This window comes from Melanerpes formicivorus, unplaced genomic scaffold (genome assembly GCF_026170545.1).
Source record: "Melanerpes formicivorus ecotype bairdi unplaced genomic scaffold, bMelFor1.0.p_v2 SCAF_142, whole genome shotgun sequence".
Lineage (NCBI taxonomy): Eukaryota > Metazoa > Chordata > Aves > Piciformes > Picidae > Melanerpes > Melanerpes formicivorus.
Genome location: NW_027142494.1, coordinates 931,828 through 959,709, shown reverse-complemented (window position 1 = coordinate 959,709; position 27,882 = coordinate 931,828). Strand labels below are relative to the sequence as shown.

At 52.0% G+C, this 27,882-nt stretch overlaps 2 protein-coding genes across 2 annotated transcripts; one reads left to right on the top strand and one right to left on the bottom strand.

Annotated features, from left to right (window-relative positions):
- Nucleotides 1–1,024: 1,024 nt before the first annotated feature.
- On the top strand, nucleotides 1,025–1,933 carry LOC137456889 (olfactory receptor 14A16-like; the record flags this gene model as incomplete). Its single annotated transcript, XM_068168578.1, has 1 exon — nucleotides 1,025–1,933. A coding segment is annotated over exon 1 (909 nt), but the record flags the coding sequence as incomplete, so codon positions are not given.
- Nucleotides 1,934–17,256: 15,323 nt separating this feature from the next.
- On the bottom strand, nucleotides 17,257–17,844 carry LOC137456912 (olfactory receptor 14J1-like). The gene has a single exon (XM_068168601.1). The coding sequence runs from the start codon at nucleotides 17,842–17,844 to the stop codon at nucleotides 17,257–17,259; it is 588 nt and encodes a 195-aa protein (XP_068024702.1).
- Between the last annotated feature and the right edge of the window lie 10,038 nt (nucleotides 17,845–27,882).

The window sequence follows — 27,882 nt, the reverse complement described above, 5'->3', positions numbered from 1 at the left end:
TGTGCTGGCCAGAGCTGCTCACAGTCCTGGCTCACCTCTGGGCATTTCTGAGGGGGTTTTCCATAAGAGCATCAAGGCAGCATTTTGCTGGAAGGGAAGGAGTCTTGGCTTTGAATGTTGATCCCCTTGGTGTGCTGGGAGGGCAGTGTGAGACTAGAATTTCACTGCTGTTCATAAGAATCTGAGGTCTCATTAGCCTTTGTCTGAGCTTTTCCTGAGCCCCTGCACACCCAGAGCTGCCCCTGGGCAGTGTCCTGCTGCTGGGAGGGGTCTGAAGGGCAGAGCTCAGCACACAGGAGGTGGGATGGGCTCTGTCAGAAGGGACAGGGAGGAAAGCTAGGAACAGAGAAGCAGCTCCTGGCAGGGACAGCTGCCAGCAGCAGGGACATGGGCTGCAGGCAGAGAGGGATCTTCTGTCAGAGATGCCCTGGCAAGGGGGATCAGGCACCTCTGTGCCATTCTCTGCACTGCAGACACATTTCCTAATGCAACCTTTTGCTCTCCTCTTCTACCCAGCAGAGGCCCAGCAGTGCCCTCAAAGCTAGGGACTCCAGGTCAGGAGTCACAACCTTGGCAGCTGACATTCATCTGAAGGCTCCTGGAGTGTGCACACAAAAGGAGGACAAAAGCTCTTCAGCTCCATCCTGTGAGCAGCAGTGAGCAGAGCTGGGGAAGGAGAAGGCTTCACCCCCAGCCCCTCTGCCTTTCTCTCTTCCCTTCACTGTCTCTGCAGCACTGCAGAGCTGTTCCCTGTTTCTCTACCTCTCCATGGGACTCTCATTCCCTGAGATTGGGCTGTTGGTCACTTTCTGTTCTGACACCAGAGGAATCTTCATGGCAATTCTGGGTCCCTGCTGTGTTTAAAGCTGTGATGAACCATCCCTGGTTGGTAGTGATGGGAAATGAGCTGATCCATTCCTCATGCAGCTCAGGGACAGGGCTTACAATGAGGCTGAGAGAAGTGTGCCCTAACTTGTCACTGCCTTTCCCTCCTTGGACAGGTCTCCATGGCCAGAGGCAGCAGATGGCCAACAGCAGCTCCATCACCCACTTCCTCCTCCTGCCATTCCCAGGCACAAGGCAGCTGCAGCTCCTGCACTTCTGGCTCTTCCTGGCCATCTACCTGGCTGCCCTGCTGGGCAATGGCCTCATCATCACCACCATAGCCTGGGACCACCACCTCCACACCCCCATGTACTTCTTCCTCCTGAACCTTGCCCTCCTTGATCTGGGTGCCATCTCCACCACTGTTCCCAAATCCATGGACAATTCCCTGAGGGACACCAGGGACATCTCCTATGCAGGATGTATTGCTCAGGCCTTTCTCATTCTCTTTTTCATTTCAGCAGAGTTTTCTCTCCTCACCACCATGTCCTACGATCGCTATGTTGCCATCTGCAGACCCCTGCACTATGAGACCCTCCTGGGCAGCAGAGTTTGTGTTCACATGGCAGCAGCTGCCTGGGGTACTTGTTTCTTCTACGCTCTGCTGCACACAGCCAATACATTTTCCCTGCCCCTCTGCCAGGGCAATACTGTGGAGCAGTTCTTCTGTGAAGTGCCCGAGATCCTCAAACTCTCCTGCTCCACGTCCTACCTCAGAGAACTTTGGCTTCTTGTGGCCAGTGGCTGTTTTGTGTTTGTTTGTTTTGTGTTCATTGTGGTGTCCTATGTGCAGATCTTCAGGGCAGTGCTGAGGATCCCCTCTCAGCAGGGACGCCACAAAGCCTTTGCCACCTGCCTCCCTCACCTGGCTGTGGTCTCCCTCTTTCTCAGCACTGGTATCTTTTCTTACCTGAAGACCCCTCCCATCTCCTCTACATCCTGCAACCTGGTTTTGTCAGTTCTATACTCAGTGTTGCCTCCAGCAGTGAACCCTCTCATCTACAGCCTGAGGAGCCAGGAGATCAAGGCTGCCCTGAGCAAACTGATCCCTGGATGCTTTCAGAAGCAATAAACTCTTTGTCTTCTCCTGCAGAGCAGTTCTGATGTCACTCAGTGCAGGCCCAGCCTGGCTTCTATATCTTTTGGTGGTAGGGGTGGATTTTTCCTCTTTGTCATCACCTTTCTAATTCACTATCTGCTTTGCTTTTCTCTTTGAGAATTCATGTAACAGGACCTCTGCTCCTTCTTTGGTTAAACAAAATGAAGGACCTTTCCCAGAGCTTTAGGGACAATTCCTGCATGCAGAGTTGGCATAGAAAAGAGTCCCAGCACAGCCTCACTGCCAGGGAGCACCAGCACTCCCTGGACCCCTGGTCCCCTCCTAATATAGGCTGGCACCTTCCTTTGCCAATTTGATCTCCTGAACACCTTCTTGTCAAACTTGCTCCTCACCCCAGTACAAACTGATCCTGATTCTCTCCCATATCAGCTCCACCTGTCCCAGCATAAATTTCATACTCTGACCCTCCCAGTCCAGAATGACCACATCACAGTACAAACTGGATACCCTGATCCCATCCCTCTAGAAACTGAGCCTCACCTCACCTGGGTCCCTTTAAGCCTTCCACATACAAACTTGTCCTTGTCCCAGTATAAACTAATTTTCCTGATCCCATCCCAGTACAGTGTGAGACTCATCCCAGAATAAACTGGAAGCCCTGCATAGGTTCCAGTATCAAATGAATCTCTCCAACTGCAAAGTCAGTAACATGACCACCTTCCCAGTACAGACTGTGCCCCTTCCCAGTAAAAACTACATACCCTGAACTCTTCCCAGCATAGCTGTGGCCTCCTTCCAGAATAAACTGGATTGTCTTGCCCTCTCCCACTACAGTGTGGGTCCCATCCCAGTACAAAAGGCATTCCCTGGCTTCCCCCAGGACTGACTGCATCCATTCCAGTACAGTTTGGACACCTAATGCCCTCCCAGTACAGTGTGGGCCCTGTCCCAGTCTAAACCAGCTCCCTTTTACCCCTCCAAGTACACCTTAGGCCTTGTCCCACTATGAACTGGATGCCCTTATCTCCTACCAGTATAAACTGGGCAAGGCTTATTCTAAACTTAATCCCTTGGTTCCCTTCCAGTACAGACCCTGATCTAGCACAGCTGGGATCCCCTGGCCCCATTGCAGTACATTCTGGCCCTTATCCCATTACAAATTTGATCTTTTTAACCCTGTGGTGGTGAGAGAAGGTTCAGTTCTCCCTCCCCCACAAAGACAGAAACCACAGCTGACTCAGTCGGAGAAGAAAGACGAATTAAATCTGTATTTACAAGCAGGATGAAATGCAGGTTATATATACACAATATACAGTATTTACAATATATACAGAAATACACAGCAAAGAAAGTAATACAGAACAAAACTCCCTCCTCTGGACAGAGAAGGGTTCCCCCCCTGTACCCCCTCTCTCCCCCTACCTCCCTTTTTTCCCAAGAGGGTTATAGAGAGAGAAAAGGTAATTATTAAGGAGGAAATTCTTGTTAGGCTCAAAAGCGCATGCAAGGATTAGTTTTCTTATCTCAAGGTTAACAGGTCCTGCCACTGTTGCTCAGAAGCAGACAGGCTGAAGAGACAGAACAGACTGGAACTGATGGAGAGACTCAAGCAGAACTGAAACTTAAAGTTGCATTCTACCAATCTACCAATGAAATTAATGTAGAATATCTGAATGTTTTCAAAATATTCAGCCAGAGGGTTCCAGCACTGTCCCTTTCTTAAAGGCACAGCCTAAAATGGTTGCACCCACCCAGCTCTCCCCCTGCCATTTCCATCCCTTCCCTGAGCTGTCTCAGCTCTCCCTGCCATTTCCTGACACCTCTGGATGGCCTCATGCATAGCAGCTCTGCCCTCGGAGGGACATTTCTTTGGCCTCATCTCCACTCTGAACCTTCCAAGCTGTCGGTGACTGTAGTGGGTTGAGAGAGAAGACCTAGCTTTCTCTCCCCCACAAAGAGGAAAAAAACCACAGCTAACTCAGCCAGAGAAGTGGAAGGAATGCTATATTTTACAAGCAATGTGGAAAGGCAGGTTAAATATACACAATATATACAGTATTTACAATATATATACAGAAATATACAGCAAGGGAAAAAAAAAGAATACAGGAACGAAATTCCCTCCTCCGGACAGAGAAGGGTTCCCCCCCTGTACCCCACTCTCTCCCCCTCCCTCCCTTTTTTCCCAAAAAGGGTTAGAAAGAGAGAAAAAGGCAGTTATTAAGAGAGAAGAATTTTAGTAGGCCTATTAGTAGGATTAGTGCTTATCTTTATCCAAGGTCAGAACTCCAGCTGCTCAGAAGCAGACAGGCTGGAAAAGCAGGACAGAGAAAAACTGAGAAAGATTCCAACTGAACTCAAAACTTAAAGTTGCATTCTACCAATCTACCAATGAAATTTGTTTAGAATATCTGATTGGTTTTATTATTATTCCAAAACATTCAGCCAGAGTGTCCCAGCACTGTCCCTCTCTTAAAGGCACAGCCTCAAATGGTCACAGTGACATAGAATGGAGTCAATACAGATGAGCAGTATGATCTAGTATTGCTCATTTATTAAGGGAACTTCTACAGCTTATATAGACTCAGAGAGCATCGTTGGCATCGCTTCATTGGTTCCCTACGAGTGACCACACATTGTACTGTTATAGATTATTGGCACACGAGGTTGTTGATGCAGGCATGTGTCCTGTTATTCCCAGATAATTCTCTGTGTTTATAGCTTCCAGTGCCCTGCTTTAGTTACATGCTGCAGGCACAGCACTGTTTTACTACATTGCTAGCCACTTCTGCATTTGTGCTGAGCATGGCATATCAACATGTCAGGCTCTAGGCCTACACTGCCAGATTGCTCACACTGCTCATCACTGGCATTGCCACAGGAGGGTACAGAAATGTCATGGTGAGAGCTGCAAGGAAAGCAAGACGGGTGTCAAGAGCATGAAGGGAAAGAGCTGCAGGCATGGGGCAGTGTAGCACTACCTGCAAGGCTGAAAGCTCAACAGCACTGAGGTCTTTCTCCTTCTGTCTATGGCAGTTGCCTCTACCACCAAGGCCAGGGAAGTGAAATTTTAGCTTGAGACTCTGCAATTGACTGCCAGGTTCTGAGGTCAGGGTTTGGCCTTTCTGCTGCAGAAACCAAACCCAGGTGGGGGACAGTGTAGGACAACCTGTGGTGGGGATGGCAGTGGGCATTGGCAAGGCTGGAAGTCATCAGGAGAACCCAAGGCTTTGCCTTCTTGGCTGTGGCAATCATCCACCACCAAGTGCTGTGAGGAGACTTCCTAAGGCACCAGGGGGTCCTCAGAGCCTCCTTAAACAGCCCCAGGAAGGCTGGGGACTCTCATCCGCTTGTCCTTCACTCAGCATCACAAATCCCACACCCCACAGCACCTGAGGAGCCTTGACCCATAAATGAGGGACAGGATCTGCCTGCCCAGGCACTGTGGTCAGGGTTTGGCCTTCCTGCTCCATAAACCAAACCCACAGTTTGCTCTCCTGCACTTTGCCTTTGTCTGCTGCAATCATGGCCTCCACTGAGCTGCTCTAAGGAGCCCTTGGGAGGCTTTGTTGGTAATGAGCCTCAGTGGGGCCAATCAGTGCTTCAAGGTACTTTGTGTTTTCCTTCTGACTTCTGAAGAAGTTTCTTCAGTCTTCTCTCAGTACCTGAGGTTCCTGCAATGAGTCCCAAGTGCCCTCAGGAGATGTTTGTGTCTCTGCAATCTTCTCCAGGATTTCAAAGTGCACCTCGCAAAGCTCAATTTTTTTTATGCCAAAGATAAAATATTTTACTCCATTTCAGTTTAGAGCAGAGATGATAATTCCCCAAGTGACACTGACCCAGGCTGTCTCAGCAGGACATCTGCACTTGCAGGAACATCTGTCCTTCAGTCTGACATTGAATGGACAACTTTGCTCCTCACCCTCCCCAACCTCCCCATTGCTGTCACTGCCTACCTGGGGCTTACAAGGTGATTCAGCAGAATGTGTTCTAATCCAAGAGCCTCTGAATGACAGAGTGGATAAGGACAAGGCTGACCCTGAGTGACTGCAAGGGATCCTGAATTCAAATCTATTTCTATGGCTGTGCCTGGAGAGAAGCAACAAGCACACAGACACAGGGACAGAGCTGGCTGGGTTCAGTGCATGATAGAAACCTTGCACGTGCTGACAGCAAAGGTGTCTGTCCAAAGACACAGAGTGGTGGAGAGGAGGCTGGCAGAGGGTGCCCTGGAGTTCAGGTTCCTTCTCCTGGAGCTCAGGGAAAACACTCACTAAGCTTCAAAATTCTTAGGGCACAAGAACTGAGCCTGGAGAAGTCTGACTTGGTGCTGGAGCTTGGTGTAGGTTGTGCCTGAGAGATGTCTGAGTGGGGGAGATGCTGGACACAGCTGCTGTGATCCAGGAGATCTCCGAGGCTCTGGCTTTAGGGTCACTGTTTTTAGAGGTGGAGATCATTGACTTTCATCAGGTGTTTCTCTGAGCTGGAGAACCTTGGATGCTGAATCACCCTGGGATCTTTTGCCACTTGCACAGACCCTGAAGGTTTTGACTTTCAGAGTTTTCTATCAGCTCCCTGTTGGCTGTGATCCAAGCACAGATGCACTGAGCTGGCAGGAGGTGACCAACCCCCAAGCCATAGGGAGAGCAGTGCAAGGCTGGGAGAGCAAGGGTGCAGAACACCAAGGACACCTCTCAGGGTTCTATTTTATGTCTGTCCTGATCCATCCCTGGCTTACCCTGGGCTAGTTCATGGCCTACGAAAGGGGGGAGGGGGAATCACATCAAGTCTTGAGTAGGTTTCCAGTGACAGGGGGACTGTGCCCCCACAATCTGCTCTGTGGCTTGAGTGCATTTCTCTCAGCCAGAGAGTGGCTGTGTGGTTGCCTCTTGTCTCTGTGCCTCTTAACAGAGAATATCATCATCTAATCAGAATGGGAAGGAAATTTGGTGGTTCCTTAGCCTCCAAAGTCTTCTTCAATGCCATTCAGTGACACAAAGCACACAGGAAACATTGATGATGGGAAATGTCTGCAGCAGTGTGACTTGCTTGGCCATCCTCCTAACTCTAACTACAAACCAATGTGGAACAGCAAGCAGAGAGCAGAGCAGGCAGGAAAATCACAGTGGCTGTGACACCAGGGGCAGTGTCCCAGCTGCTGCTGGACACCACCCAAACAGCACTTCCCACCAGCAGTGTTCTCCACTCCTCTTGGTTACTTTTAGCACTCAAAGGATTTCTTCAGTGTCATGGTGGACTCTGGGCAGAGTCTTTTGTCCTGCTTCTCCTGGTGGTTGTAGCAGGCTGATGAAATCAGGGTGCTGGAGGAGTTGTTTATGCATAAATAAACCAAACCAAACCAGGTTGGACTTGGTCCAAAACAAGCTGAATCCCCTGATCCCCTCCCAGAGCAGACATGGCCTCATCCCAGCACAAACTGCATCATCTTGCTCTGTCCCTGGACACTCTGGGTCCCATTCCAGTACAAAGTTTATTCCCTGGAGCCTTCCCAGTACCTACTGCATCCCTCCACATGTTAACTGTATACTATGGTCCCAACCTAGTACTGACTGGGGCCCCTCTCAGTACCAACTGCATCTCCTGACCTCCTTCCAGTACAGACTGGGCCCTGTCCAAGTACAGACTGGTGCCCTGATCCCGTCCCAGTATATTAGAATAGAATAGAATAGAGTAGAATAGAATAGAATAGACCAGATTGGAAGAGACCTTCAAGATCATCGCATCCAACCCATCAATGGGCAGAATGACCTCCCTGCTCCTGCTGGCCACACTGTGCCTGATGCAGGCCAGGATGCCATTGGCCCTCTTGGCTGCCTGGGCACACTGCAGGCTCATGTTCAGCCTACCATCGACCAGCACCCCCAGGTCCCTCTCTGCCTGGCTGCTCTCAGCCACTCTGACCCCAGCCTGTAGCTCTGCATGGGGTTATTGTGGCCAATGTGCAGAACCTGGCACTTGGATGTGTTCAATCTCCTGCCCTTGGACTCTGCCCATCTGTCCAGCCTGTCGAGGTCCCTCTGCAGAGCCTCTCTACCCTCCAGCAGATCAACTCCTGCCCCCAGCTTGGTGTCGTCAGCAAATTTACTGATGATGGACTCAATGCCCTCATCCAGATCATCAATAAAGTTGTTAAAGAGCACAGGGCCCAGCACTGATCCTTGGGGCACACCACTAGTGACTGGCCACCAGCTGGATGTGGGACCATTCACCATGTTGGATTGCAGTGAAATTCTTTCCAATGGGTGTAGGTTGTAGCTAACCATACAACATGTGAGCAAAGACACATCCTGGTGAGGGCTTATTGGTCCAGAGAATTTCCAATCACAGCTAATGATTACAGAGACATCACACAGATAGAAAATGAACTGATTGCTGTGGTGGTGTTCAAGACGTGTGACAAATACTGTGGTGCAGGCCCAACTGGTTCCAACACCATGAGCTAAGATACAAACTAACAGAGCAGTTGAGAGAAGGACCAGGGCTTCAAGGGGAGCCAAGGGGCCCAGACCTGCAGAGCTTGTGGCTCCTTCTTCAGGCATAGGTGAATGTTACAATTCTCCTTTCCCACAGCCTATCCCCACTCAGCTCCCTGTTGCATCTTGATTTGAACAGGGGCTCTTCTCCCCATTTGCCTTTCCCATCTGCTTCAAGGATGCAGCACTTGGTTCTTTATCATTCCTATCCTTTCTCACATGCTTTGGTTGCACATCTCATCACCTCCAGGGCCTCACATGAAGGACATGTGAACATTTCATTACCACTCCCTTTTTGGGTTCCCATTGATTGATTCTATTGCAGACTAAGTCATAGTGCAACATGGATCTACAGGCTGCAGCCCAGGCTCTGGTTGTCTCTCTGGGCTGCAAGTGCTCACTGCTGGCTCCTATTGAGCTTCTCATCCACCAGCACTCCCAAGGCCTTCTCTTCATGGCTGCTCTCAAGCCAGTCCCTGCCCAGCCTATATCAGGATCCATGTACATGGTCTCTGTGCACAGTGCCCTGTGGGGTGCATGGGGATTATTTTCAGGACTGTCTATGGAACCCCAAACACAAAATCTATTTATGGGTTTGGTCAGGGTGATGTTACACCAGCAACCTGAATTTGGTTGGCCTGCTGTGTTACAATCTTTGTGCTCTGGGTTGGTAGTATGGGTGTAAAAGATTCTCCTTTCATTTGGTTCCTGGTGAGTAGATCCATTGACTACCTGCATCCAGTCTGTATTTTCTCTTCCGCCATGGATTGCAGTTGAGCCACCTGAGGAGTGCTGCTTCAGCCCCAGGCAGGTTTGCTGTACCTTTCATTTCCATGGAAAAGAAGAGAGAGTTTAGCCTGCCTTGTTCTGTGGTGTTTCAGCACTTCCAGTAGATCCCAGCAGCACCTGGTCTCCAGGAGCTTGTGCTTGGGCCATGGTGAGTGTCCTTACTGCAAGGAGGAGGAAGAGAGGAATGGGCAAGTGGTGTATATCGTACACGGAGTTGCCACTGGTGTCTGCCCAACTGATCCATGCAGTGAGGACAGAGTCTGCTCTCAGCACTGGCTTGGTCACAAATCCAAACCACAGCACCAGAGGAGCTGCTGTGAAGAAAATTAACTCCATCAAGGCTGAAACCAGGATGATCTCCCCCTCACTCCACACCCTTATGGGGTGAAGGCACATTATGCCCAGAATTATGCTCAGATATTGAAACCTGTCCCAGCATGTGGACAAGTTCCCCCTCCTTTCATGAGAGGAACAAAGCTCAAAGTGGCACAGACCCCTGTGTGGCAATGCCAGCGACGAGCAGTGTGAGCAATCTGGCAGTGCAGGCCTAGAGCCTGACATGGTGGTAGGCCATGCTCAGCATAAGTGCAGAGGCAGCTAGCAGTGTAGCAAAACAGTGCTGTGCCTGCAGCATGTAACTAAAACAAGGCACTGGTAGCTATAAACATGGACAGTTATCTTGGGACAACAGGACATACACCTGCATCAACAAACCTCGTTGTATCATTAGTAGTTGGACCAATAATCTGTAATAGTGCAATGTGTGGTCACTCATAGGGAACCAATGGAGCTGTGCCAACAAGGCACTCCGAGTTTATATAAGTTGTAGCAGTTCCCTTGCTACACACTTCTGCCTTTCCTGTCTCTTCTTCTTCTACACTTTACTTTACTGTGCTATACTTGCACCACAGGCCTGCACCACAGGTCTGCAACACTGGAACGATAAAGGAGCAATACTCGATCATATTGGTCAGCCGTATTGATTCCAATCTCCGTCGTCTATAGTGCTGTGGTGCAAGAGGTGATCCAGAAGGAGTCTTGACAGCCCATGTCTGCCTTTGTGTGTCAAGAAACAGGAGCAAGCGTGAAGAGGCCTGAGTGAAGGTGTGGAAATGTGAGGGGGAGAGATGGCTGGGGAAGCCAGATGGATGACAACAGCCTGAAGGGAAAGAGCCGCAGGCATGGGACAGTGTAACGCAGCCTGCAGGAGGGATGGCCAAGGGCTCTGGCAGGGCTGAAAGGCTCAGGAGGGACAAGGTCTTGATCCTGTTCCTTCTGGCAGGAGCTTCTGCCATCATAGCTGCTGAGATGAAGTTTTAGTTGGAGGCTCTCAGGATCTGCCTTTCCAAGGCCTGAGGGTCAGAGCTTGGCCTCCCTGTTTCATAAACCAAGGCCAGGGTTTGTTCAGCTGCACTTTGCCTTTGTCTGCCTTCAATCATAGCCTCCATGGAGCTTCTCTAACCACCCCTGGGAGGCTTTGTTGCTAATGACCCTCAGTGAGGCCAATTAATACTTGAAGGAATTTTTGTTATGCTTCTGACTTCTTGAGCAGACTCCTTCAGTCTCCTCTCAGTGTGTGAGGCTCAGGCAATGATCCCCAAGTGTCCTAAGAGCTATTTGTGTCTCTGTAGTTTTCTTCAAGATTTCAAAGTGCACTTCACAAAGCTCCTTTATTATTTATTTCATATCAAAGGTAGACTATTCTGTTAGCTTTCAGTTCAGAGCAGAGATGATAATTCCCCAAGTGACACTGACCCAGGCTGTCTCACCAGGACATCTGCACCTGCAGGGAAATCTGTCCTTCAGGTCTGACATTGAATGGACAACTTTGCTCCTCATGATCCCCAGCCTCCCCACTGTCACTGCCCACTTGGGTCTTACATCACTTCTCACAGACTTCTCCACTGCTCTCTGCAGCTGGAGCACACAGACACAAGGACAGAGCTGGCTGGGTCCAGTGCAAGATAGAAACCTTCACCCTGGTGAGAGCAAAAGTGTCTGTCCTAACACACACAGAGGTGGAGAGGAGGCTGGCAGAGTGGCTGCCTGCAGTTCAGTTTTCTTCTGCTGGAGTTTGAAGCAAATACAAATCTTTGGCTTTCTCTAGGGCAGAAGACCTGATCCTGGAGAAGTCTGACTTGGTGCTGGCCCTTGGTGCAGGTTGTGCCTGGGGAATGTGAGTCGGGGAGATGCAGACAAAGCTGCTGTGAACCAGGAGAGTTCCAGGGCTCTGGCTTTAGTGCCTGGACTGCCCCTGTGAATTGTCTCTGGGAGATGGGAATGCTCCTCCAATGACCATGGCTACACTCTGTCCTGTTCTCATCTGCTCTGTAGTGTTTGGCACAATGTGGGTTCAAGGTGCAGTGGTGGTGTTCAGTTGCCCCAAATCAGCTGTCAGCTGCTACTGTCTGTTTGTCTTTGTCCCTGGACAGCCAGGAGAATGACAGTGGCTTGGGTTTGGCTGAGGTGGAGTTCATACTCCTCAGAGCATCTTTCTAGGTCTGTGTTTTGCAGGGCTGTACCTGGGTGTTGATACCACAGCAGTGTTTTGGCTGCTGTTCAACCAGCACCCAGGCCTGCATTCTTCTGCAATAGGAATGGAGAAAAAGGCATTAGCAATGTCAGTTGTGGCATACCACTTGGCCGCCTTCGATTCCAGCTCGTACTGGAGCTCCAGCATGTCCGGCACGGCAGCGCTGATCGGAGGAGTCACTTCATTCAGGCCACGGTAGTCCAGGGTCAGTCTCCATTCCCCATTTGCCTTCCACACTGGCCATATCGGGCTGTTGAAGGGGGAGTGAGCCTTGCTGATCACCTTCTGGCTCTCCAGTTGTTGAATCAGTTGGTGTATGGGGTGCAGAGAGTCTCTGTTGGTCCTGTATTGCCTGCGATGTACTATGCCAGAGGCAAGAGGGAACTTCAGATCCTGCCTCTTCTGGCTGCCCACTATGGAGGGCTCATCCGACAGCTCAGGCATGGTGGACAGCTGTTCTTTGCCTGCAGTCTCTACAGCTGCTGCCCCAAATGCCTACTTGTGCCCCCTAGGGTCCTTGAAGCATCCCTCCTGCAGAAAGTCAATGCCAAGAATGCAAGGTGCACCTGGACCAGTCACTATGTCGTGCTTTCCCCATTCATTCCCGGCCAGGCTTATCCCAGCTTGCAGTACAGTCAAGTCTTGTGAGCCTCCTGTGACCTGGGCTCAGTCCCTTTGTACCTTGATGGTATCAGGGTGCATTGGGCCCCTGTGTCCACCACAGCTGGGTGCTTCAGGGCTTCTGAAGCACCAGGCCACTTCACATAGACATCCCAGGACAATCTGTTGTCCCTGGCCTCCACCTGGCTGGAGGTAGGGCACCTCTAATGCTGGTGGCGATGCCCACACTTGTCACAGGGTCCTGTGTTACTAGGGGAAGGGTCTCTTGAGCAAGAGGGACCCCTCTGGGAAACTGGGGCAGCCCTTCTCCTGGATGAGTTATCCCCGTGGTGCCCACCTTGCAGTTCCCGCACCCTGTTCCAGAGGGCAGAGGTGGGTTGGCCATGCCAGGTGTCCATGTCCTCTCCAGGTCACAAAGGATCCTCCACAGGGACCCCCTTGACATCCCCCAATTGGCTTGGGGTGATCTCCTAGGGGAAGGTCGCCTGTCCCTGATTGCTGAAAACTGGACCCACTCTGAAGGAGAAGGGGAAAAGGAGGCATCGCTCCCCTTTTTCAGTTCAGACATGGAGGTCTTGATCTCTTTGACAATGTCTTTAGCCATAGTTTCTATGGCTGAGATCAGGAGTTTCTGATTTACACTGTCCTCATATTCCCTTAAATCATTGGCAAACTCACAGACAGTTTTAGGACTTCCATCCTGTCCAGTCAGGAGTATCCCTTCCTAATGTGTAAGCATGTTTGTGAGGAGCACCCTGGGTGAGTTTCTTTACGAAGGGCCGTCTCACGGGCACCTCATCTGGGTCCAAAGGGAGGTGGACATCCCCATAAATTATTTCCATCACAGCCATCTGTCTCAGACACTGAATGCCCTGTTCCTTAGTTGTCCATCTAACTGGGGCCCAGGGCAGGTCATCTCTTGAGTGGTACCAGGTCTGGATGGCATTGAGGATCTGGGCCCAGAGAGTGTGTGTTCCATTGAGCTTGGCTAATTCTTTGTCCAGACCAGCATTGCGAGTCAGGGAGCCTAAAAGCTTTGCCTCCCTCTTATCCAGGTCCACTGTGTCCACCCCCTCATCCCAGCATCTCAGGGCCCAGCTTAGTATTGCCTCACCCTCTTTCCTTGCATAATCCAGACGAGTTCGCCTTAATTCCTTTCTGGGCAGAGATGTGGCAGTTATTGTTTCCTTTTCTGAGTCATTCTCATCCACCACTGGGTTCTGTGAGATGCTGGGCCCTGCCAACGGCCTTCCTCACAATCCCTGCTTGGAGAGGATTTTTTCCCTCCTTTTCCTGTGTGTTTTGACAGGTGCTGGAGAAACTGCATGGGCAGAAGGATCAGGGGTTAAGTGTGGGACTGCTGGTGGTGGGGCAAACCCTTGTGCTTGGGGCTTAGGCTGAGATCTGGCACACTCACTACAACCTGACCCCTCCCTCTTTGTGTTTACAGAGTGCTTGCTGTGCTTGCTGTGCTTACAGCACACAACTCCCTCAGTCATTAGAGCTCATAAAGTACTGCCTTATGCCTCTGCAAAGAGCTCTTCCCCCACCCAGCATAGGCACAGCAAATGCCCTTATATGGATTATATTTAAGCACATAGAGCATATTGTAATGTAAGGCAATTTTTCATCACAGACATTTTTACCTACCCTGTTGGTTTCGTACCTTGCCTCCATGATCTCCCCCTCTCAAAACAGTGACCCTAAAGCCAGAGCCTTGGAGCTCTCCTGGATCACAGCAGCTGTGTCCAGCATCTCTCCCACTCACACATTCCCCAGGCACAACCTGCACCAAGGGCCAGCACCAAGTCAGACTTCTGCAGGCTCAGTTCTTCTGCCCTAAGAATGCCAAGGCTTTGTGAGGGTTTGCTTTGAACTCCAGCAGAAGGAAACTGAACTCCAGGGAGCCTCTCTGCCAGCCTCCTCTCCACCTCTCTGTGTCTTTGGACAGACATCTTTGCTGTCAACAGGGTCAAGGTTTCTATCTTGCTCTGAACCCAGCCAGCTCTGTCCCTGTGTCCATGTACTTGGTGCTTGTCTCCAGACACAGCCATAGTAATAGATTTGAATTCAGGATCCCTTGCAGTCAGTCAGGGTCAGCCTTCTCCTAATCCACTCTGTTGGAGGGTGGCATTGGGCAGATCTTACCCTCGGGGGCTGGTTCAGTCCTCCGGTGGCACAGTGGGCTCTCCCGGTCAGTACAACTGGCTGTGACAATGCTGGGCTTCTCGGGCTCAGTGGAGGTCCTCCCTCTGGAGATGATCCTCATGATTGTTTCTCACAATGCAGAGGCCTTCAGTATACATGCATGTATGACAGAAGCTAACAACAATAAGCTGAATGACTGAGGCTGCACAAAGTGAAAGAGGGGGTAACTTGTTTACCAACTGGGGTGATACTTATAGATTCCTCAAGGCTGGGTTTGACCAATGGGCACTCTCATAGACAGCTGGCTTCAGCCTATAGATAGTGTGAAGCTAGAATATGCCATACTTGGTGTTTGCACAAGCACTGCATGCACTGGGTGCGTGCTGGCCTGGCTAATGCCTTGGCTTTTGTCTTCCTCCTGAAAGAGGGGCAACTTGTCCACATGCTGGGACAAGATTCGATATCTGGGCATAATGTGCCTTCACCACACAGGCCTTGTGAGCCCCCTGTGACTCCCTGAATGCTTATGGGCTCAGCCCCTTTGCAGCTCGATGGTATCAGGGTGCATTGGGCCCCTGTGTCCATCAGACCTGGGTACTTCAGGGCTTCTGAAGTGCCAGGCCATTTCACAGAGACATCCCAGGACAATCTGTTGTCTCTGGCCTTCACCTGGCTGGTGGTAGGGCACCTCTAATGCTGGTGGTGATGCTCACACTTGTCACAGGATCCTTTGTTACTGGGAGAAGGGTCTCTTGAACGAGAGGGACCACTCCTGGAAACTGGGGCAGCCCTTCTCACCCCTTTTCAGTTTGTACTGAGACTGGGCTAGGTCTGTACTGGCAGGGGGTTAAAAGGATCAAGTTTGTAATGGGATAAGGGCTATACTGTACTGGAATAGAGCCAGGGGATCCCAGTTGTACTGGGCTGGAGTCTGGTCTGTACTTAAAGGGAGTGAATTTACAATAAGCCTTGCCAGACCTATACTGGGAAGGGATAAAGGAATCCAGCCTATATTGGGACAAGGCCTAATGTGCACTTGGGAATGTTAAAGGGTCTCTGTTTGGACAAGCACAGGGCTCAGACAGTACTGGGAGGGCAAGGAGGTGTCCAGTTTGTACTGCAATGGATGCAGTCAGTCCTAGTAGGAGGTCTGGAGATGCATTTTGCACCGGGATGGGACAGAGGCAGTAGTGGGAGAAGGGAAGGTGATTCCCTTTGTTGTGAGAGGAAGCCACAGCTGTACTGGGAGCAGTTCAGATTATGTAGTTTTTACTGGGAAGGGACACAGCCTGTACTGGGAGTGGATTCAAAATATCCTCTCAGCACTGGGTGAAATTCAGTTGATAGTGGGACAGGAACAGGGTTACCATTTTGTTCTGGGCTGTCTCTCAAGCTGTGCTGGGATGACATCAGGAGGATCAGTTTATTTTGGGACAAGGCCAGGTTTTTATGTGGAGGGCTTAAAGGGACCATGCCTGGACTGAGATGGGGCCCAATCTATAGTAGGATGGAATCATGGTCTCCAGTTTGCACTGTCAGGTGGCCACATTGTTGTGGGCAGAGGCAGGGTATGAAATTTGTACTGTGATGGATGGAGTTGGTATGGCAGAGAGAGACAGAGGATCAGTTTGTACTGGAATGAGGAGCAGTCTGTACTAGGACCAGGGCTCCAGCAAGTACTGCTGCTCCCTGGCAGTGCTGCTGTGCTGGGACTCATTGCCCCTCCACCTCTGCACAGAGGAGATGTGCCTGAAGCTCCAGAAAATTCATGGAGGAAGGACCTCAGGAAAAAAAAATGTTACTGAAAGGTTCTTTATTTTGATTAACCAAACAAGGAGCCCAGCTCCCCCTATAAAAATCCTCAGTCAGAAAAGCAAATTAGAGAGTGAAATAGAAAGGTGATGACAACACTGCCAAAAGTAAAAATCCACCACAAACAGAAAAACTCCAGCAGCCAGAAGCACAGTGACAAGAAAAACCCCAAAACAGATCCAGAAACATCCCATCCCAATGGGGGGGTACACCCAAACCCCCCAGGACTCTTTCCACCACCCCCCAATGAACCCTGAGCAGGCCCAAGGGAGGCAGCTCATGCCATTTTACCTAGGCAGCAGCAGGGGACAAAAGAGGAAGTGAAGATCCCCATGTGGATGTTTTATAAGGGAGCAGGGCATTATGGGAATGCAATACCTGGTTTCCTGTGACCACCCTCCTGGGCTCGGCCCACCCCTTGGGACCTCCCAGTTGTGGTCTGTGCAGTAGCATCCAGGCCAGCACCCAGCCTAAACCACCACAAGTCCCAGCACTGCCACACAGCAGCACAGGGCCGGAGCTGCCAGAGCACTCGGGCCTTGACCCAGCACAGAGGCTCAGCAGGAGAGGGTGAAAGGGCAGAAAGAGCAGCTGAGGACAGCCCAGGCTCTGGGGATGCCTGGCACTGCTGCTGTGCTGGGACTCTGCCCCTCCACCTCTGCACACAGGCACTGCCCTGCAGCTCCACAGAAGCCTTGGAGGAAGGAACTCAGAGAAACAACTCCCTGCAGGGTCCTTTATTATTGAACACAGAAGGAGCACAGCTCCTGATGTCTGCAGCCTCTGAGTCAAAGCAGACAGGACAACACTGAACCAGAAATGGTCTGAAGAAAGACAGCAGCCAGAACTCCAGCAGCGAATTTGGGCCTGCACTGAGTGACATCAGAACTGCTCTGCTGGAGAAGACAAAGAGTTTATTGCTTCTGAAAGCATACAGGGATCAGCTGGCTCAGGGCAGCCTTGAACTCCTGGTTCCTCAGGCTGTAGATGAGAGGGTTCACTGTTGGAGGCACCACTGAGTACAGAACTGAAACAATCAAATTCTGGGATGGGGAGGAGAATGAAGGGGGCTTCAGGTAGGCAAAGAAGGCAGTGCTGACAAACAGGGAGACCACAGCCAGGTGAGGGAGGCAGGTGGCAAAGGCTTTGTGGCGTCCCTGCTGAGAGGGGATCCTCAGCACTGCCCTGAAGATCTGCACATAGGACAACACAATCAACACAAAACAGACAAAGACTAAACAGGCACTGACCACAATAAGCCAAAGTTCCCTGAGGTAGGATGTGGAGCAGGAGAGCTTGAGGATCTGAGGGACTTCACAGAAGAACTGCTCCACAGCATTTCCCTGGCAGAGGGGCAGGGAAAATGTATTGGCTGTGTGCAGCAGAGCATAGAGAAAGCCATAGCCCCAGGCAGCTGCTGCCAGGTGGAGACAAACTCTGCTGCCCAGGAGGGTTTCATAGTGCAGGGGTCTGCAGATGGCAACGTAGCGATCATAGGACATGGTGGTGAGGAGAAAATACTCTGATGAAAGCAAAAAGAAAAGCAGAAATACTTGTGCAGCACATCCTGCATAGGAGATGTCCCTGGTGTCCCTCAGGGAATTGGCCATGGATTTCGGGACAATGGTGGAGATGAACCCAAAGTCAATGAGGGCGAGGTTGAGGAGGAAGAAGTACATGGGGGTATGGAGGTGGTGGTCCCAGGCTATGGTGGTGATGATGAGGCCATTGCCCAGCAGGGCAGCCAGGTAGATGGCCAGGAAGAGGCAGAAGTGCAGGAGCTGCAGCTGCCTTGTGCCTGGGAATGGCAGGAGGAGGAAGTGGGTGATGGAGCTGCTGTTGGCCATCTGCTGCCTCTGGCCATGGAGACCTGTCCAAGGAGGGAAAGGCAGTGACAAGTTAGGACACACTTCTCTCAGCCTCATTGTAAGCACTGTTCCTGAGCTGCAGGAGGAATGGATCAGCTCAGTCCCATCACTACCTACCAGGGATGGTTCATCACAGCTTCAAATGCAGCAGAGACCCAGAACTGCCATGAAGATTCCTCTGGTGCCAGAACAGAAAGTGACTAAAAGCCCAATCCCAGGGAATGAGAGTCCCATGGAGAGGTGGAGAAACAGGGACTAGCTCTGCAGTGCTGCAGAAACAGTGAAGGGAAGAGAGAAAGGCAGAGGGGCTGGGGGGGAAGCCTTCTCCTTACCCAGCTCTGCTCTCTGCAGCTCACAGGATGGAACTGAAGAGCTTTTGTCCTCCTTTTGTGTGCACACTCCAGGAGCCTTCAGATGAATGTCAGTTGCCAAGGTTGTGACTCCTGATGTGGAGCCCATAGCTTTGAGGGCACTGCCTCTGCTGGGTAGAAGAGGAGAGCAAAAGGTTGCATTGGGAAATGTGTCTGCAGTGCAGAGATTGGCACAGAGGTGCCTGATCCCCCTTGCCAGGGCATCTCTCCCAGCTGATCACTCTCTCCCCACTGCCCAAGTCCCTGCTGCTGGCAGCTGTCCCTGTCAGGAGCTGCTTCTCTGTGCCCAGCTCTCCTCCCTGTCCCTGCCACCCCTCCCACCTGCTGTGTTCACAGCTCTGCCCTGCAGACCCCTCCCAGCAGCAGGACACTGCCCAGGGACAGCTCTGGGTGTGCAGGGGCTCAGAAGCAGATCAAAGGCTAATGAGAGTCTTCTCCAGAATGGAGAAACAAACTCTAGTCTCACACTGCCCTCCCAGCACACCAAGGGGATCAACATTCAATGCCAAGACTCCTTCCCTTGCAGCAAAATGCTGCCTTGATGTTCTTCTGCAAAGCCTCCTCAGAAATGCCCAGGGGGGAGCTAGAACTGTGAGCAGCTCTGGCCAACACAGCTCCCTCCCCACAGCAGAAGGACCCTGCCCTGCCCTGCCCTGCCCTGCCCTGCCCTGCTATGCCAGGGCTGTCTCCTGCCACTCACAGCTTCTCCCCACAGCACTGTGTGGAGCTCTCTGGGCAGGCTGAGACCTGAGCCTGGCAGGCAGCAGAGTCCCTGCCCCAGCACACAGCCCCTGGGCTGCAGTGACCCTGCTCTGAAGGACAGCCCTGACCACCCCTGCCTGCACCCCAGGGCTCCACAGCTCTTCAGAAAAGCCTGAAAAGAGCCTCTGCACAGGAAGATTTCCTTCCAGCCCCCACCAGCTGTGGCTCTGCCAGCTTTAGGAGATGCCTCCAGGAGCTGCACCTGCACTGCCCTGCACCCACAGACTCACCATGTCAGTGCCTGCAGTGACTTCTCCTCTCAGCTCTCAGTCACCCTCCTGGACACCTCCAAGCTCTCTCTGCCTTCCTCTTGCTGAGATCCACTGGCAGTGTCCTCAGCCCTGCTGTGCAGAGCAGAGGAGCTGCTCCTGGGCACAGCTGACACTTTTCATTGCTGCCTACTTTCCAGCAGCTCCCTCCAGCCATGGAGCTCAGCCCAGCTGAGCAGCAGGGGACCAACCCAAGGGCATTTTAATGACCCTCTGGTGGCTTTGGTGCCAGGTAAACATCAGAGACTGAGAGGAAGATGATGAAACCTCTCCAGAAGTTTCAGTCACTTTCAAACTCTGAAGTTTCTTCTCTTGTTGATGGGTCCCAGTGAGGACACTGCTGGGAAAGTGTCTCCAGGCTGTGGTTGGAGCAGAGGACTGGAGGCAGTGCTGAGAGTTCAGGAGAAGCAGAGGAAGATGTCTCTGGTGCTGAGCAAACCTGGAGGTGTTTCATTAATGCAAAGGGTCAAGCCCTGAGCCCTGGCTCCTGGACAGGCAGATCCTGTCCCTCACTCACCCCTCAGGGGGATTCCTGGAGCAGTGAGCTGTGGAGAGGACCGATGTCAAGGGCAGGACTATGGCACAACCCCTCCCAGGCTCCTCAGTATGGACAAGGAGGCAATGAGGCCCCATGGCTGGAAGGAGGAGTTGTCTCCCCAGAGGCATCAGTGGCACAGACCACAGCCAGAACCAAAGGCAGGAAGAGCTTGGCTCTGCCAGGAGCCTTTCAGCTCTTCCCCAGCCCTCTGTCATCTGCCCTTCAGGCTGTCCTCTGCTGCTGCATCAGCTGAGCCTCTTTCCCTGCAGGCTGTAGTCACCCAGCCAGCTGCCCCACCTTGCTGGCACCTTCCTTTGCTGCTCTCTCTCCATCCTCCCTGGCTCTTCTTTGAAACACAAAGCCCTGATCTGGTCCAGGATGCTGCTGGGTGACTTCTTACACCACAGCACTGCCCTGGTAATGACATTTCTTTGTCCTCATGTCCAGACTGGACCTCTCCCCCTCCACTTTGTGGCTTTATTTCTTTCTCCTGCTGCTCTTCACTAGTCAGGAAATCTTATGTCTCAAAGCACTCTCAAGCTACTCCTCTACTCTTCTCCTTCTCCACACCACTGGGCTCAGGGGCTTCAGCCACTACCTAGTGGTCATATGTCAGATGCCTCCAAATCCCTGGTCAAAGGACAGTGGCTTTAAGCTGAAAGAAGGCAGAGCTAGATCAGACATAAGGAGGAAATATTTTGTGGTGAGGGTGGCAGAACACTGGAAAAGGTTACCCAGAGAAAGGGAGAAGAGAAGGTTCTGAGGAGACTTTGTTGTGGCCTTCCAGTGTCTGAAGGGGGCTACGAGAAATCTGGGGAGGGACTTTTGAGGGTGTCAGGGAGTGATAGGACTGGGGGGAATGGAACAAAACTAGAAATGAGTAGATTCAGATTGGATGCTAGGAAGAAGTTCTTCCTCATGAGGGTGGAGAGACACTGGCACAGGTTGCCCAGGGAGGTGGTGGAAGCCTCATGCCTGGGGGTTTTTAAGGCCAGGCTGGATGTGGCTCTGAGCAACCTGCTCTAATGTGAGGTGTCCCTGCCCATGGCAGGGAGGTTGGAGCTGGCTGATCCTTGTGGTCCCTTCCAACAGTAACAATTCTGTGATTCCTCATCCCTTGAAGTGTCCAGGATCAGGAACTCTGAGCAACCTGAACTGGTGGAAGATGTCCTTCCTCATGGTCATGGGCTTGGACTAGTTGCTCTTTTAGGTCACTTCCAACCCAAACCGTTCCAGGATTCTTTAACTCTAATATCCACAAGTCCTTCTCCACAGGGCTGCAGATACCTACAGACACCATGGAGGTGTTTTCACCTCCCTTAGTCCCCAACAGCCTGACAACAAAGAAAGGGTTGCCATGTTTAGGACATCAATGGCCAGGGCTTTGGAGAAACAAGTCAGAGTCCAAGTGCACCTCACTCAGGAGAGGAAAGCCGCAGTGAGTTTGACTGAAGCAGGAGGATGATTTGACACAGTTAATGAAGCTGATGGACTTCAGCAAGGTGTAAGAGAGATGCAAACAGCTTCAGTTTGGTGTCAAGGTTCACTCTGTTCCTTACAACATGGATGTCATACACAAAGTTCTCTGGATTTGGGGTGGGATTAGAATGACTGTGACAGGAAAATCTCCTTGGGGCTGGGCTGGAATGATTTTACAGAGAGATTGGGAGTGAAGGGGGTAGGGTAAGCCCTCCTGTTGAGTCACAGCATTCAGCATGGACCCTCCTCTGCAGAGAGAAGTGTAAGTGGATTTAGACCCAATCCTAGTGCCAGACTTGGTCCCTGGTTTATGACTCAGAGTTTGGGTGCAGGGGTTTCAGGGGCAGAGCTTTCCCAAGGCACTGTGGCTCCTGCAGAACTTGAAGGCATCAGCAGCAGTTTAAAACTCCTTCAACAGTTCTGGTGAATCATGAGCTCAGGCTATGGGATTTCACAGCAGCACTGAAGTCAAACCCCAACAGCCCTGTGTCCTAGCTGTGCTGTGAGACCCCAACTGGTCTTTTAATCAGTGCCAAGCCAAAGCAGCAGCTCCCTTCCTCCCACCAAAACCATCTTGGGGATGGGGAGGTGTGCTAATATAGTTCCTTCCCTCTTCTTTCATTCTCTCCCTTTCTCCCTTCTCTCTCTCCCTTCTTCTGTTCCATTCACTTTATTCTGTTAATAAGCAGCCTGGCTGTTGATAGTTTGGCCTCCTTTGTGCTTCTAATTTCATAACTCAGGAATATTCCAAGAGAGCTGAGTCTCTTTCCCCCTTCAGACTGAGACACAACACCAGTGCTGTCAGGAAGCACCAATGCTTGGTCTTCATAGACTGCTCTCTTTCCACTCCCACACTCCCCTTCTGATCCCTTGTGTTGGTCTAAGGCCTGGAAGCTTGGTCAGGGCTTTGCAGTGTGGCAGTCTGTGATCACAGGCAGGGACAGGCAATGTGCCCACACACCTGGTCCCCACAAGAGCAGTTCCACACAGACAGGTGATCTGCTTAGGGCAGTGTCTGAAGGCTTAGGCCTTCTTCCAAACTTTCTTCAAGAGCATGCCCAAGAAATTGTCCAACAGATGCAAACAGCAGGGAACAGCTAAAGTGTGTGAGTGTGCAGGGCTGGGGCACACAGCAGTGTCCTCACACAGCCAGGCCTCCTGCAAGTGACCTGAAGGATCAGCAGAGAAGGGTCTGGACTGTGTCTGTGTTCACTGGACACCCTGGGGAAGATGTCCCAGGGCAGTCATCCTAGACTGGGCTTCACAACCACTGTTTCCAGCAGCAGGCTCACCCCTCAGCTTGCTCAGACTCTGTGTCCCTCCACAGGAGGACATGGCCTCAGGAAGTCAGCAGTGCCTGTTTGCATTGTGCAGATGAGATGTCAGCAGATGAGCTGAGGTGAACCTGAGTGGACAAACACCATCAGCTGTTACTGGAGGTACCAGGGCACTGGAGGTGTGAGGAGCTGGGTGGTGGAGGAAGACCAAATGTCATCAGTGGAGAGTCCTCCTGTCAGACACTTGCCAGTGGCATCCCTCAGGGTGAGCCCTTGGGCCAGCACTGTGGAATGTCTTCATGAACTCCCTGCACCATCTGACCCAGGGCCTCTGCAGCTCCCCTGCAGATGAAGCCAAACTGGGCACAGCCCTTGAGGGAACTCATCTGCTTAACCCTGCCCTGAGCAGGATCATTGGACAAGAGGATGTGCAGTAGTCTCCTCCACACATGCAGCAGGACAGAGCCAGCAGCTCCTCCACTCAAACAATTGGCAGGAAATCTCCCAGATGGATGTGGTGCTCAGGCTCTGGCAACAAGGAGGCTGATGGCTGAGTGTGCAATCCTGTGCTCAGTTGTGTCTCAGGAACTCACCATTCAGTAGGAAGCCAAGGACTGTGAAGGGGGAGATGAGGCCACTTCTGCCTCCTGAGAGGATTGGCCAACAGCAGGAACACAGCTGGGAAAGGGACTGTGAGGTCAGTTGTGTCTGCAGGAGCTGATAGGGCAGCCCTGGGCTCATGGCTAGCAGATGGGCACAATTATCTGGGAGATGCCCTCTGCCAAAGGGCCTGGGCTGACTGCAGGAAGGGGCTGATGGCTTGGTTGCTGTGTCTCTGCTGCCTGAGTACCTGATGGGACAGCAGCAGGCACAGGGCTTGGTGCTTTCTATGCAAGAAACCGCAAGCCCAGCAGCCTTGGGTACTCCTGGTGAGGTAGGAAAGAGCAGGAGAGAGGAACACTGGCAGGTGGTGCAGCCTGGCAGGTGGAGACTGGCCATGAGGAGCAAGAAACCTCTCTCAAAGGGTGGTGCTGTGGCCTGAGAAGTTCTCCAGAAGGAGTCTGGAATCAGCCCTTCTCTTTGTGTCCCAAGGAGCAGAGTGTGAGTGTGGGCAGGTGTCAGTGAAGGCATGGAAAGGCCAAGGTGGGGAAGTGAGATGAGGGTCTGCAGCCTGCAGGGCAGGAGAAGCAGCTGTGAGACAGTGCAGGACAAAGCTGTGGGAGAGCTGGCAAAGGGCAATGGCAGTGGTGGGAGTGATGAAGAGAAGCCAAAGCTGTGCCCTCTTGACTCTGGCAATTCTCTGCCCCCGAGGCCTCTGAGGAGATGTTGTCCTAAGGCACTGGGAGGGCCTCACTGCCTCTTTCCACAGCCCCAGGAAGGCTGGGGACTGTCAGGCCCTTGTCCTCCACTCAGCATCACAAACCCTACAGGGATCCTAAAGGAAGGCTGGAGAGGAGCTTTTCATGAGGGTGTCTGGCGACAGGACAGGAGGGAAAGGTTTGAAGGTGAGGAAAAGGAGGCTTAGACTGGGTCTTAGGAAGAAGTTCTTCAGTATGAGGGTTGTGGGACTCTGGAATAGGTTGCCCAGGTAGGATGCCCTTTCCTGAGGGTGTTGAAGGCCAGGCTGGATGAGGCCTTGAGCAGCTGAGTCTATTGGAGAGGCATCCCTACCTATGGCAGGGAGGTTGAAGCAGAGGAGCTCTGAGGTCCCTTCCAGCCTAGGCCATGCTATGCTGCTATGAAATCCACACCCCACCCCCACTGCACCTGAAGAGCCTTGACCCACACATGAAGGACAGGATCTGCCTGCCCAGGGGCTATGCTCAGGCCTTGGCCTTTGTGCTGCAGAAACCAGAGCCAGAGTTTGCTCTCCTGCACTTTGCCTTTGTCTGCTGCAATCACAGCCTCTCCTGAGCTGCTCTAACGAGTCCCTGGGGAGGCTTTGGCAGTAACAAGCCTCAGTGGGGCCAATCAGTGCTTCAAGGTACTTTGTGTTTTGCTTCTTGCTTCTTGCACATTTTCTTCACTCTTCTCTCAGTACCTGAGGTTCATGGAATGATTCCCAAGTGCCCTGATGAGCTCTTTGTGTCTTTGTTGTTGAGTTCAAGCTTTCCAAGTGCACCTCACAAAGCTCAGATTTTGATGGTAAACTATTTGATTCTTTCTCAGATGAGGCCAGAGTTGACAGCAGCATCCACCAAGCCAGAATGATGCAGGGTGTCTGCTCAGGGGGTCTGGACTGGGAGGAGAAGCTGTCCTTTGAGGGCTGACATTGAGTGGACAACTTTGCTCCTCACCCTCTCCAACCTCCCCATTGCTGTCCCTGCCCACCTGGGCCTTCCATCCCTGCTCCTTGCATCAGACTTCTCCACTGCTCTCTGCAGCTGGAGCTCACAGCTCCATGGCACCAGCTGCCCCCTGCTCTCCTTAGAGAGCTGCCTGCACACAGCCACAGAAGAATTGTTGCTCTTTGGAAGCTAAGCAAAGCCAAGGCTGAGAAAGTTGCCTCAGCAATCCAAGCCCTCTGGAACCATCTGCTCAGCACAAGCTGTCTCTCAGCAGCTTGCCTGTCCACAAGGCTGAGGCAAAGCCAACAAGTTCTGCCATGGCTGTGATTTCTCAGGCAGTCAGGAGTTCTTGAGAGTGAGAAGCAGATGAAAAGGTTGGATCCTAGCAGCCCTTCCTCACGAACCAATCCTGAATTTAAATCTCTTTCTATGGCTGTGCCTGGAGAGAAGCACCAAGCACACAGACACAAGGACTAGAGCTGGCTGTCTCCAGTGGAACATAGAGCCCCCCAGCATGGTGACAGCAAAGGTATCTGTCCAAAGACGCAGAGAGGTGGAATGGTGGCTGGCAGAGAGGCTGCCCTGGAGTTCAATTTTGTTCTGCTGCAGCTCAGGGCGAACACTCACAAAGCTTCAACATTCTCAGAGGATGAGACCTGAGCCTGGAGAAGTCTGACTTGGTGCTGGGCCTTGATGCAGGGTATGCCTGAGAGATGTCTGAGTGGGGGAGATGCTGGACACAGCTGCTGTGATCCAGGAGAGCTCCAAGGCTCTGGCTTTAGGGTCACTGTTTTTAGAGGGGGAGATCCTTGACTTCCATCAGGTGTTTCTCTGAGCTGGAGAACCTTGGATGCTGAATCATCCTGGGATCTTTTGCCACTTGCACAGACCCTGAAAATTTTAACCTTCAGAGTTTTCTATCAGCTCCCTGTTGGCTGTGATCCAAGCACAGATGCACTGAGCTGGCAGGAGCTGACAAACCCCCAAGCCATAGGGAGGGAAATGCAAGGCTGGGAGAGCCCTGGTCAAGGCTGAGCCATTCCTTGCAGGTCAGTCCTCTCCTCTGAACCCTTTGCTTCTCTCTGCCTGGGGTCATATCCTTCTCTTCTCTCCATCAGCCCTGCTCCTTTGTGCTGGGCAGGAGCAAAGTTTGCAGATCTGCTCCTTGGAACAGGCCAGAAGGTCAAGAACCCAACTTTGGAGCAGCAGCAAGGTCCCAGGCTCCTGATGACTGCTAAGCACCTCCCTACCCTCTCCAGACCCTCCTCCCAAACCACACTTCACCACTTGTAGAGCTTTGAGGGTCATTGGTTGTGATGGGAATTTAGGATTTCATCTCCCTGAACCCCAGGTAGTCAGGTATAATTTGCATGGCCAGAGGAGGATGGTTGGGATGGCTTTGTCCTGGGGGTGTCAGCCCCATCAGCACTACAACCAGGGGACTCAGCACAGGAGTTAGGGCTCTGATCCCTCCATTGCAAGAAGTCACACACAGTGTCCTTACTTCTCAGTCACTTGGTCCCCAAGGATTTGCCCAAGAGCACAGGGGTGACCATGGCTCTCAGCAGCATGGCCTCCCAGAAGGACCTGGACAAGATCTTGGAGGAGAAGAATCACCTGAAGAATAATTTGGAGGAATGAAAGCTCAGCCTTGAGGAATAGTAGAAGAGGTTTATGAAGACATAGATGAGGACAACAAGGAGGAAGTATATGAGGATTAGGAGGAGGAGGAGGAAGACAAAGGTCATGATGGGGAAGAAGAGTAGGATATGGAATAGGAGAAGAATGAACCAAAGGAGGTGGAAGATGAAGAGGAGGAAGAGGGCAAACCCATATCAGCCCCTCTGTGCCACCCAAGCAGCCACATCAGTGCCCTGAGGGTGGGCAAAGCTTACTACCCATCTTGGAGGTGGTAAAGCCCCACTGCCCCCAGCCCAGAGCCCAGCCCTCTCTCTGTGGTGACTACATCAAGAGCTTCACTCTCAGCTCCAACCTCATCTGGCACTGCTGCATCCACAGCCAGAAGCAGCTGCACCTCTGAGCTGCCTGAGGCAAGAGCTTCACCAGATGGCCGTCCTCAGTCAGCACGGCTGCACCCACAAATATGACAGCCCTTCCCCTGCACAGGCTGCAGCAAGTGCTTCATCTGCGGCTCCTCCCTCACCTGGCATATTCACCCCCACGACGGTGACCAGCGTGTACCAGGGGACATAGTAATACACCGACCCCAGCACTGCCAGGCCATCGGCTGCTCTATCTCCATTTGCTCTCCCAAGCTCCAGGTTTACTTTATTGATGTCAGAAAGCTAAGCTCTGAACTAGTGGGAGAATTTCTACCAGTTAGTGAGAAAGTTAAGAAGCCTCCTTCCTTCAGATGTCCTGCTGAGTGTTCTGGGAAGGGCTCAGCTGAGGGCCAGTTCTGAGAGGCAGAGGTTGGGTTGTGGCTGGGTTGAGGCCCAAGGGTCAATGCCAAGGGTAAAGGCTGGAGCCAGGATGAGCAATGGGGGCAGAGTCAGGGTCAGGAGTGGGTATGGGAGGGGCTGAGCTGTAAGGGGTGAGGTGAGGGATTGGCTCTGCTCCACTGCATTTGAGCAGGGGACTGAGTAGAGAGGATGGGAGGAGCCCAGACTGTACTGGGAGGACATCCTAGGACCCAGCATGCACTGGGAGGTGATAAAAGCATTCAGT